At 39.9% G+C, this 10,822-nt stretch overlaps 2 protein-coding genes across 2 annotated transcripts; both read left to right on the top strand.

The window, feature by feature from the left end:
* On the top strand, positions 1–3,602 carry LOC108900521 (prolyl-tRNA synthetase associated domain-containing protein 1). Its single transcript, XM_018701622.2, has 4 exons — positions 1–185; positions 1,252–1,377; positions 1,983–2,072; positions 3,121–3,602. Exons 1-4 carry the CDS (start codon positions 105–107, stop codon positions 3,331–3,333), a joined length of 510 nt encoding a protein of 169 aa, XP_018557138.1. The 5' UTR covers positions 1–104; the 3' UTR covers positions 3,334–3,602.
* Positions 3,603–3,927: 325 nt separating this feature from the next.
* On the top strand, positions 3,928–10,239 carry LOC108900520 (zinc finger protein 271-like). Its single transcript, XM_051076795.1, has 2 exons — positions 3,928–5,639; positions 7,345–10,239. The coding sequence occupies exons 1-2, from the start codon at positions 5,577–5,579 to the stop codon at positions 8,545–8,547; spliced, it is 1,266 nt and encodes a 421-aa protein (XP_050932752.1). The 5' UTR covers positions 3,928–5,576; the 3' UTR covers positions 8,548–10,239.
* The last annotated feature ends 583 nt before the right edge of the window (positions 10,240–10,822 follow it).

Here is a 10,822-nt window from a genome sequence, read left to right as displayed (position 1 = left end):
TGCAGAAGAAGAGTTGTCTTCCTCTATGTGCAGCTGTTTCTGTCCATTGATGCCAAATTCACCTCTGTCTCTGTTCACTGATTTTTAAACCCTATTAACTGAGGATGTCGGAGGATCTGAGGTCAGAGCTGGATAAATATCTGGAGACTTTAAGCATCCAGACGACCTCCGTGGAGCACCCACCGGTAAAACTGAAACCGAAAAGCTGCTCAGGTTGTCAGTGAATCAGCTAACCGAGTCCAAACTTTTAAACCAGAAACGTCTTTATATTACTATAGACTTAAAGCAAAATACCATGTATGGCATAGGTGACTGTAGCAGGGAAATTAATGGCACTGTAATTTCTATTGAGAAGAAATAAGTCTCATTAGAATTCTGCACCATTTAAACTTTCCTTGCTTCCTGTAAATTGTATAAACACCCGCAAACACCACACAACACAAGATACTGATTGAATCCTAAGGATTTGTATTTTCATTCGGCGTTATTCAATAAAATGAAGGGCACTTGTAGCATCATTTTAGCTCTGAGAAGTGGTGTCTTTCTCTACATCACACTGCTAACAGACACGTGGACGTATTAAAAGTTATCATTTGAAGAAAAGTAGATTTGCGTTACCTATTACTTATATACCGAATGTAACAGCAGATCATTTGGAGTTGAAATGGTGTGAAGATTTATTCATCTAGTCATGTATTTGTGCGTATGATCAAGTTAATCCTAAAAGTAACACATTTTTAAACGGAATCTGGGGTGGCGGAGGCTACAAAAATATAACACCACTTATCAACAATATACTGACGGTTTTGTTATTATTATTTCATATTATTATTGTAAGATGGTACATCCTGTGTATCTCTGTTTAGACAGTGAATTACTTGGAAACCTTCCCTCTAATGGAGAACAGAGTTTCATCCGATCTGTGTCTGTGGTATAGTTTAATAACGTTTCTGCAACGTAGACTGGCAGCAACCTTCAGGGGGCGCCAAAAGATAACTTATGTCTGCACCTGCGCCTTCACGTGTCGAGTCATTCAGCTCTCCACTGATGCCCTCCACAGGGGTGGACAGAACAAGAACATCTCTATTGTAGCCTATTTTTTCAGCTGCAAAACTAGTTGGAAAACCAGTAAAGCCCATGAGTCTTTAGGACTCAGGAATAGTGATGATCCCTCATCTCCTGGAAATGATGCTTCTCCCCTTTTGAGTTTTCACATTTTCTGTCCCCTTTTCTTGCCTCTCCCCCCTGCAGGTTTTCACGGTGGAGGAGATGATGCCTCACTTACAGGAAGTGAGCGGAGCCGTCACTAAAAACCTTTTCTTGAAGGATAAGAAGAAGAAAGGCCTATGGCTGGTGTCCGTTCGCCATGACCGCCAGGTCAGCTTCCATCTTACAATATATGTGAAAATGACCAAAGATAAACAGTGCTGTGGCCCTTGGCTGGGGTAGCTGGTTAACTGGATTGTGATCACTGTCAGGCAGCGCAGAGCAGGCAGTCAAAACAGTGTTGATCCTTTTCAGCCAAAGTTTGCTGTATGATTTGGAGCGACACCCGCACCCTTTAACTAATCACTGCCACCTGCTGATGTAAAGAGGGTACAATCAGGCATACCAATACCAATATATTTTCACAGTATCACAGATAATCACATGTATGACCTCTGACCTCTGCTTTTAAACTGTGCATAAGCCACTGTTTATCCATCCATCAGCTATACCGCTTATCTTTTGAGGGTCATGGTGGGATTGGACCCAATCCCAACTGACATTGGTCAAGAGGCGGGTTACACCCTGAACAGGTCACCAGTCTGTCACAGGGCTGAAAAACTGTTCAGATTAACTTGATTGAAACATTTCCCACTCCAGTTATTTGTTAAAATCACGTGAGGCGACTCGACACAGCCTGAGCATGTTTCCTCGCTGCTGCATCGACTCCTCCGCTCATCCATCCTCGTCCCATAATCCTCTCTGCTCCTCTGCAGGTGAACCTCAATGACCTCGCCAAGAAGCTCGGCGTCGGCAGTGGCAACCTGCGCTTCGCAGACGAGGCGGCCATGTTGGAGAAACTCAAGGTGAGAACTAGTTAATCATCCAGAATTAAAATACACCTGTCACAGTCCATGTGAGGAGGGCGTCCAACACACAAGAGAAAAATGCACAGACACATTTTTCTGCATCAGCCTGACTTTAGTTTGACCATCACGTAAAGTGAGTCATCTGTCAATCATCTGTTGCAAATGTTTTGGGCACTGTAGATGTTTTTACTCTTATCCTTCATCAGTACAATCAGGGTCAATCTGATCAGTCCCAGATTAATTCTGCAGTAGGACAATGAGTCTGAACACACAGTCAGCATCATAAAGAACTGTCCTCACAGACAAGAAGAACAAGAAGTTATGTTTCTTTTTAAAAAAAAGTTATGCTTTTGTCTATTTACTGCACTTCACATGAGGTTAATTGCTGAATTAATGCTGAATAATACCCTTGGACAAGCTACTTGTGGAAGACTCTGATAATAAAAATTTGGCTGAATGGATTTTCATGCATTACTCTGGTGTTCTCAATCATCTCTTATGAGTGTGAATGCTTGTGTGACAGAGAGATGATCAGAACGCCTTTACTGTATTCATTCATAATGACCACTTGTATGGCAGCTAATGAAGGTACAGTAGCAACACCACATGAAACATAATAACTCTAGTATCACTGCAGAAATACATGTATTAAGTCAGTTACCCAGGTGCATGCTGGGAAGCTTTCCCACAAGCCTGCTCTGCCAATGCTCCAGGATATTTCTTTAATCAATATAAATAAAGTATCTTCACCTCCTCAACAAGTAACTACATTAAGGCTGGTAGGAATTTCAGAGGGAAGTGTTGACCATATTTGGCGTTCTGGGGGTATTTCTGTATGAAAAAGAACCTGTACGTGGATGGAGAACAGGTCGAATTTATCATTGTGAAGCTGTGCATATGCAAGTTTGATAAATCCCCTTTTTCTGTTTGTACAGACACTTCCTTTGCACACATTTAGAACTTGTACTGCACATCGTTTGATAAATGAGACTCCTGGTTTCTCTGGGCTGCATCCAGATCATTTCCTTTGTTCATGTTCTCTCAGGTGGGTCAGGGCTGCGCGACGGCTCTCGCTCTGCTCTTCGATAAGGACCAGAGCGTGAAGTTCGTTCTGGATCGGGACCTGGTGGAAGGAGGCCACGAGATGGTCTACTTCCACCCTATGACCAACGCCGCCACCATGGGGCTCCGTCCGGATGACCTGCTGTGCTTCCTCAAGAAGACAGGACATGAACCCATCCTGGAAAGCTTCGAGTAGGACGGGACTGGAACCTGGACCTCGACCTGGGTTTAAAACTTGACAGGATCAGGCTGCAGGCTGCATAACAAGTATGTTATGGTCCTGGACAGTCTTATTAAGTCTTATTTAAGAACACGTGGAGAAGCCTTATTTGGTGAGACATGAATCTCAATCAGTCTGTACAGTGATGAATACAAGTAAAACAAGAAAGGGAATGTTTTTACTGGTCTGATATGGTTACAGAAATTCTTTGACTTTTTATTAAACGGTGACATGTTTAAGATTTATTTAGAGATTTCATTAGTTGAAGGCATCAGCCTCACAGAATGGTTATTTATTTGGATTTTTTTAAAAGTAGAATACCACTTTTTTCTGAATCTTTTTTTTTTTTTTTTTTTCAGTTTTATTTTACTCTGCTCCAGGACCAGACTGTTGGTTTTTCCACATTTTATCTCAGTAAACACTAGATGAATATATTTTTCCATCCCTGTTGGTCTTTTTTAAATTTTATTTTTATGAAACTTAACTCACAGAAACCAGAAACATGCCACAGTAAATATTTAATCAGTTTAAGGTGATGATGTAGGTGGTGATGTATCATAAACTATGACATTGTCTCTATTAAGCCCATGACAATTAAGCAGAATGCCTTTCACACTAGTTCAGCTGTGAGAGAAGTCATGAAGGAAGAAGTTGACAGTGCTGTGCAGAGCTGGTATTTCATATTGTACCTGTAATGAACACCACATCCTCTAGTGGGCGATAGCAGGGATTTACTCTGTTGCTTCAACATATAAAAACAGTCAAAAACAATTTATTCCTCAATATGGAGCACATGTATTCTCAAAAGTGTTTCAACATATTTGATGTCCTTATGCAGTCCTGACAACAGACAACAGTGGAGAGGATGTTTTGGCACCACTTTCTAATAAGGCATCCTCTATAAGTGGATCATAAGCTGTAACTAATGGCTTTGTTAATAGTCAATAAATATAGATCATTTATTAGCCATTAATAAGAACAACCCTTGGTTTGCTAGGTTTGTGAGTGATCCCTATGACTGGTTTTTCCTCCTTCAGCATTATACGTGCTTTGAATTTCTTACTCTTTAGTTTGTCAGACAGATGCCTCTGTTGGCCGGTTTGACCTCTGACTTTGAGGAAAATGGTTGCAGCGCATCTGGAGAAAACACATTCACAAAAAACTCAATAACATTTACATCTGTAGACTTTAATCATTTAAGATCTCTTTATTAATGACTTGTTGACCTTTCTGATTAGAGACTACTTACAAACTTTTGCTGTTAGCTCGAGAGAAAGTGAGAAACACTTTAACATTTATTAATGACTTCTATCTGTAGATTTGAATGTAGTTATATTTTATTATCAACTTTAATAACCACAGGTTTAGAGATTTTTCACATTCCTATTAATTAAGTAAGAAATTGTATATAAAATAACCAGTTACTAGAGCTTATAAAGCCTTTGTAAAGCTAGAGTTGTTAGAAATTGATACCAGATTTATTTCTGATCGCATTACCTCTTTTGTTGAAGAATAACCCTATAAATGATCCATTTGCTTCCTGCAGACAATCCGACGTCCCAAAACCTAGAGTGAGCTGTCAAAGTTAAGGGTGTGACAGAGTGCCAAAGAAAAGTACAAAGGAATGATAGTGCAGAAGGAATAACAGAAACTTCTGTGGAAAGTGGAGGGAGAGGCTGGAAAAACCTGTCATCACTGCATCACTGCAGATAAAAACACAGATCTGTCCTCCATGTGGATGCCAATACACCAGGCCAGGACAGGACACACTGAGACAGAGTCCAAACCTCTGTAACAAACAGAGGTTTAAACATTTTGTTCTTCTGTACTGTAAGTATAATAGGTATTAACTTGTACTTAGGTGGATTCCCCATGTTGTGTGGTGTCTCAGTGCAGTAGAGTATGACTTACTGTTTGGTTGCGATTAGACTCACCGAGCACTTTATTAAGAACACCTGTATACATGCTCCTTGATGCAGTTATCCAATCAACCAGTCATGTAGCAGCAGTGCAGTTCAGTTAATGTTCACATCAAACATCAGAATGGGGGGAAAAACCATGGCATGATTGTTGGTGTCAGACAGGCTGGCTTGAGTATTTCTGAAACTGGGATTTTCATACACAACAGTTTCTAGAGTTCACTCAGAATAGTGCCAGAATAGTGTAATTGCTTTGGTGACTTACTGTCTTTATTTGATCATGTCAGAGTTGATTAAGAGATGGAGGAATATCTAGTAAACAGCCAAATAAACACCAGCAACAAAATGTGTTCATCACAAGAGGTAAGTTACTTTTACCACCTTTTAAAGCCAGCGTGTTTGGATTTGAAAATTTCCTATTTTGGCACCTCCCAGTGGTAGTACAGTAGTAATGTGTAAATTGGTTGCTAGGAAATATCTGGACCACCCTCCAATCAAAAGAAAATTTTAAAAATGCAAACAGGAACAGGAAGTTTCAGATTTTTTTTTTTATTTTACAGTGAGATGGAAATACCTCATTATGCAACCAACTGATGCTATTTGGTTATTTTTTTTATTTTCATTATTTGCATTAAGATTTGTTATTTGAGAGGGTGTTGATTATGATGATTTTTTTTCTCCCTTTTTGTGAATTATAATTAAATGGTTCTAGTAATAGTATGTGGTACCTACATTCTATAACTATATCTATAACTTTCTAATAGAACATGAGCAGAAGTTTTGTGTTTTTCACTTAGTTCAATATGTTTGAACTTAAAAACTGCTTTTGCAACCAGCTCCTGGTTGTTGAGGAACCACTATCTTATAGGCTGAAATCAGGCAAAACAAGTTCCTCAACTACTTTCAGCTTCAGCTAGCGACCTGCTCATATTATAGAAGCATCACTAAAAGGATCTGTGTGTTCTTTAAAGTCACTTTGTGTAGGACTTCAAATATCTCATTTTCAGCTCAAAGTGCAGCTGAGTCTCCATACAAATGAGACTAATGTATGATTTAGATGAGAACGTGTCAGACAGACATCACCCTAAACTAAACAAAACCCTAACCTTACCTGTGGTAGAAATAGCAAACTCAAATGTATTGGAAACAAACTGCATATCTTGTGAGTGTCACTTTTTTCCTGAAGTGGCCATTTCCATTTAAAGGTGCTATGTGTACATTGTTTGGTATTCCTACATAGCAAACATTAGCATTACAGACATTTATTTACCAGCCTAGAAAACATTTTGTAAGTTCAACATGAAACTTTTTCCCCTCACTTGCCAAGAAAAGTCTCAGAAGAAAAGCAATGGTAATGTCCACTCTTGTTTTGCCTCTGTTTCTAGTACTAATTTTCCTCTAACGAGGTTAGCATGCTAACCAACTAGCCTTGTCCTGTCTCATAATACCACTTTGCGATAATGCCCTCAGTCCAAAATGAGACAATGACGATATAGCGTATTCTGACGTCTTGTCTTGTTAACTCAGTGATCGGTGACGCTCTTGGTAAATAAACAGTTGCTTATGTTAACCTTGGCTTTGTAGCTTTTGCAAAAAATTACTTATAGCACCTCTTAGTGATTCAAATAGGTCTGGTGTTGTGCTCAGTGACGGCCACTCCCCTGGTTAGAGAAACAACGGAGCAAATTAGAGCTTTGTATGCAGGATTAAGAATGAAAGTCATCTCCCTGTGCCAGAGCCAGAAAAAATGACAAAATGACAATTACTGTGGATAAGACGGACAATACAGTAGCTCTACAGAGAGACAGATAATTTACAGGAATCACAACTCTTAAATTGGCATGTTGCTTTGACTGACTTGAAAAACATTAATTGCTTCCAGCAACCACATCTGCATCCCTGTTGATTACAAATGATTTTGGCAGAACAGTCATGGCTGACTGGTTAGGGCAAAATAAAACAATTCAGTGCGATTATTACCAGAATGTATTTTCAGGTTTCATTATGTATAATATGACAAAAGAAACCCGACTCTATTTTTCGCTTTGACTATGTTTTTGCTTCATAGAAACAGACCTGCAAAAACCTCAAAAGAACTTATGATGCAGCTGAGGAGAGTTTCAACGGAAGACAGGATAAGCATCAGCCTACCCACACTGTAGAGAATCTACATCAGTGTGACCACTGCGAGAAGAGTTTCAGGCTGTCACAGAATTTGAAAGTTCATCAGCGTATCCACACCGGAGAAAAGCCTTACCTCTGTGACCAGTGTGGGAAGAGTTTCATGAAGTCAGATTCCTTGAAAGTTCATCAGCGTATCCACACCGGAGAAAAACCTTACCTCTGTGACCAGTGTGGGAAGAGTTTCATGAAGTCAGATTCCTTGAAAGTTCATCAGCGTATCCACACCGGAGAAAAACCTTACCTCTGTGACCACTGTGAGAAGAGTTTCAGGCTGTCACAGAATTTGAAAGTTCATCAGCGTATCCACACCGGAGAAAAGCCTTACCTCTGTGACCAGTGTGGGAAGAGTTTCACGCAGTCAAAGGATTTGAAAGCTCATCAACGTATCCACACTGGAGAAAAACCTTACATCTGTGACCAGTGTGGGAAGAGTTTCACGCAGTCAAAGGATTTGAAAGCTCATCAGTGTATCCACACTGGAGAAAAGCCTTACGTCTGTGACCAGTGTGGGAAGAGTTTCACGCAGTCAAAGGATTTGAAAGCTCATCAGTGTATCCACACTGGAGAAAAGCCTTACGTCTGTGACCAGTGTGGGAAGAGTTTCACACAGTCACAGAATTTGAAGGTTCATCAGCGTATCCACACCGGAGAAAAGCCTTACCTCTGTGACCAGTGTGGGAAGAGTTTCAGTGTGTTACAGAATTTGAAGGTTCATCTGTGTATCCACACTGGAGAAAAGCCTTACGTCTGTGACCACTGTGGGAAGAGTTTCACGCAGTCAAAGAATTTAAAAGCTCATCAGCGTATCCACACTGGCGAGAAGCCTTATGTTTGTGACCAGTGTGGGAAGAGTTTCACGCAGTCAAAGAATTTAAAAGCTCATCAACGTATCCACACTGGAGAAAAGCCTTACGTCTGTGACCAGTGTGGGAAGAGTTTCATGAGGTCAGACTCCTTGAAGATTCATCAGCATATCCACACTGGAGAAAAGCCTTACCTCTGTGACCAGTGTGGGAAGAGTTTCACACACTCACAGAATTTGAAGGTTCATCAGCATTTCCACACTACACTAGAAACAACAGTGTAATAACACAGTGTAGAACCTATATCTGAACTGTATGTAAAGTAAAAGTAAAGTAAAAAGTAAAGTAGCAGTTAAAAGATGATGTGTGGTTTGTAAAAGTCATAAAACAACAAAAAAATTATATTTGTATGTATGAAGCTTATGTTGTCAAACTTGTTTTGTTTCACCTCCACTGTGAAAGCTACACATACACTTACACATGATACACATGCAAACACATACAAAGTTCCCATGGTGGTACCTTATTATAGCAATACACAGACATGGTGAAACATGGTGAAACCTACCATTGTGAGTATTTCTAAAAGGCAAAGAGGATGCACCCATGCTGGCAGCTCTGTGACACTGTTCTTAGTTATGATGGTGTTTTGATCTAGATTCTAATATTAGCATGCTATTATGCTCACAATTACAATGTTAATTTGTTAATGTTAAGGTATAATTTCTATCATGTTCACCATCTTGATTTAGCATGCTAGCATGCTAACATTTCCAAATTAGCATTAAATGCAAAGTTCAGCTGAGGATGATTTGAATACCCTGTAGCAAAGTGTGAACAGACTGACCCTCAGACCCACAATGCTAATTTCACCTCATCATTATTTAGTGGAAGCCCACTGCATGTCTAGTTGTCTCGGACTGCAGACACGTACAAAATGTCTACCTGTTTAACAGTATGCTCACCCAGATGTTACACAATATTTTGTAGCATTAGACATGTATACAGTATGACACATTGCCAAGACACATTGGCTGTCCTCAAAAAATGACTCCATGTATAGTTAACTATCTACACAACCTCACACTGAATAGCAGACGTGTAAGTGCCCATGAGTTGGCACAAGGATTTTCTGTGGAAAATGATGTTTCAACAACTGATCAGGCAGTGATACAGTTATTGTATCCAGTCAAAGACAACATACATGAAGAAAACCACTACTCAAAAAGCTGCAGTGTTAAACTCCTTGTGTCATCCATCCATTATCTATACTGCTTATCCTTGAGGGTCATGGTGGGGCTGGAACCAGTCCCAGCTCATACTGGGAAAGAGGTGGGGTACCCTGGACAGATCGCCAGTCCATCATATGTCTGACATATAGAGACAAACAACCATTCACACTCACATTCACACCTATGAGTAATTTAAAGTCACCGGTTAACCTAACCTGCATGTCTTTGGACTGTGGGAAGAGGAAGAACATGCAAACTCCACACAGAAAAACCCAAGGTGAACCAGGATTCGAACCCAGAACCTTCTTGCTGTGAGGCAACAGTGCTAACCACTGAGACCCTCAGTCAGTGAATGTAATATGATAAAATTTCTATCCAAATGTGCAAAAGAGAATCTACACATTATTGTCTTTATTATTATACATACACAGTTATTTTGGGTTTTGCCCATAGACCGTATACATACACATATACACATACATGTATACATGTACTTTTTAATGAGTCTCTTGTTAGTTATACAACTGTTATACAATACATAATGACTAGAGCGCTGTTTTAACAAAGTTACTGAAATTGAAGATATTAAATGGTAAAAATATCAGCAGATTCAGAACAAAAATAACTAAGGCAAACAAATCTCTTTCTCTCTCTCTCTCTCTCTCTCTCTCTCGCTCTCTCGCTCCCTCTCTCTCTCTTTGTGCGTGAACCTCTCTGTCTCTTTCTCTCTCTGCATTCCTAATGAGTGTGTGTATTGTTGCATTGTTGTGTAAAATTAGCAAATGAATAAACGTTACACACTGACACTCAGTTCCCAGGCACTCTTTCACACGCTCTGTGTGTGTGTGTTATGTTGTGTGTAGGTATGTGTGCGTGCGTGCGTGCGTGTGTGTGTGTGTGTACTGCAGATGCCCCTGCCTTGTTGTTGTTCTACAGAGACTTTTTGTTTGGAAAAATCCTGTGTGGGAAAATGTAGGAAACACACACACACATATTTGTTGTCAGCGTGCCTCTGAGCAAGGTACTGAAACAATCTATATCTATCTATAAAATCATATTTTATACTTGGGAATATAGATGTGATAAAAGAGCAGTGTCCGATTGAAACCTTCAGTCCCCAAAGTAGCCTGCACACAGACACACTGTGTTCCATTTTAGACCGCATTTCAGGGCTGAAAACATAACACAGTAGTCTGGAAGTCATAACCAGTGTTCCCTTCACTAATGAGCATCCTACAATCTATTGCACAATGGTTACTTTTAATTGTGCATCCAAGGCACTCTCTGAACATTTCTGTTTCTCTGCTATGAAAGAGAGAAATCCAAA

This window comes from Lates calcarifer, linkage group LG16_LG22 (assembly GCF_001640805.2).
Source record: "Lates calcarifer isolate ASB-BC8 linkage group LG16_LG22, TLL_Latcal_v3, whole genome shotgun sequence".
Lineage (NCBI taxonomy): Eukaryota > Metazoa > Chordata > Actinopteri > Centropomidae > Lates > Lates calcarifer.
The sequence above is the reverse complement of the archived record's forward strand: the minus strand, read 5'-3'. Positions and strand labels throughout refer to the sequence as shown.

Excerpts from the sequence above, each read along its gene's own strand:
- LOC108900521 (XM_018701622.2), top strand. The coding sequence starts at position 105 with ATGTCGGAGGATCTGAGGTCAGAGCTGGATAAATATCTGGAGACTTTA. Across the intron at positions 1,378-1,982 it reads CCGTTCGCCATGACCGCCAG|GTGAACCTCAATGACCTCGC; the intron begins GTCAGCTTCCAT and ends GCTCCTCTGCAG. Across the intron at positions 2,073-3,120 it reads CCATGTTGGAGAAACTCAAG|GTGGGTCAGGGCTGCGCGAC; the intron begins GTGAGAACTAGT and ends ATGTTCTCTCAG.
- LOC108900520 (XM_051076795.1), top strand. The coding sequence starts at position 5,577 with ATGGAGGAATATCTAGTAAACAGCCAAATAAACACCAGCAACAAAATG. Across the intron at positions 5,640-7,344 it reads AAATGTGTTCATCACAAGAG|AAACAGACCTGCAAAAACCT; the intron begins GTAAGTTACTTT and ends TTTGCTTCATAG.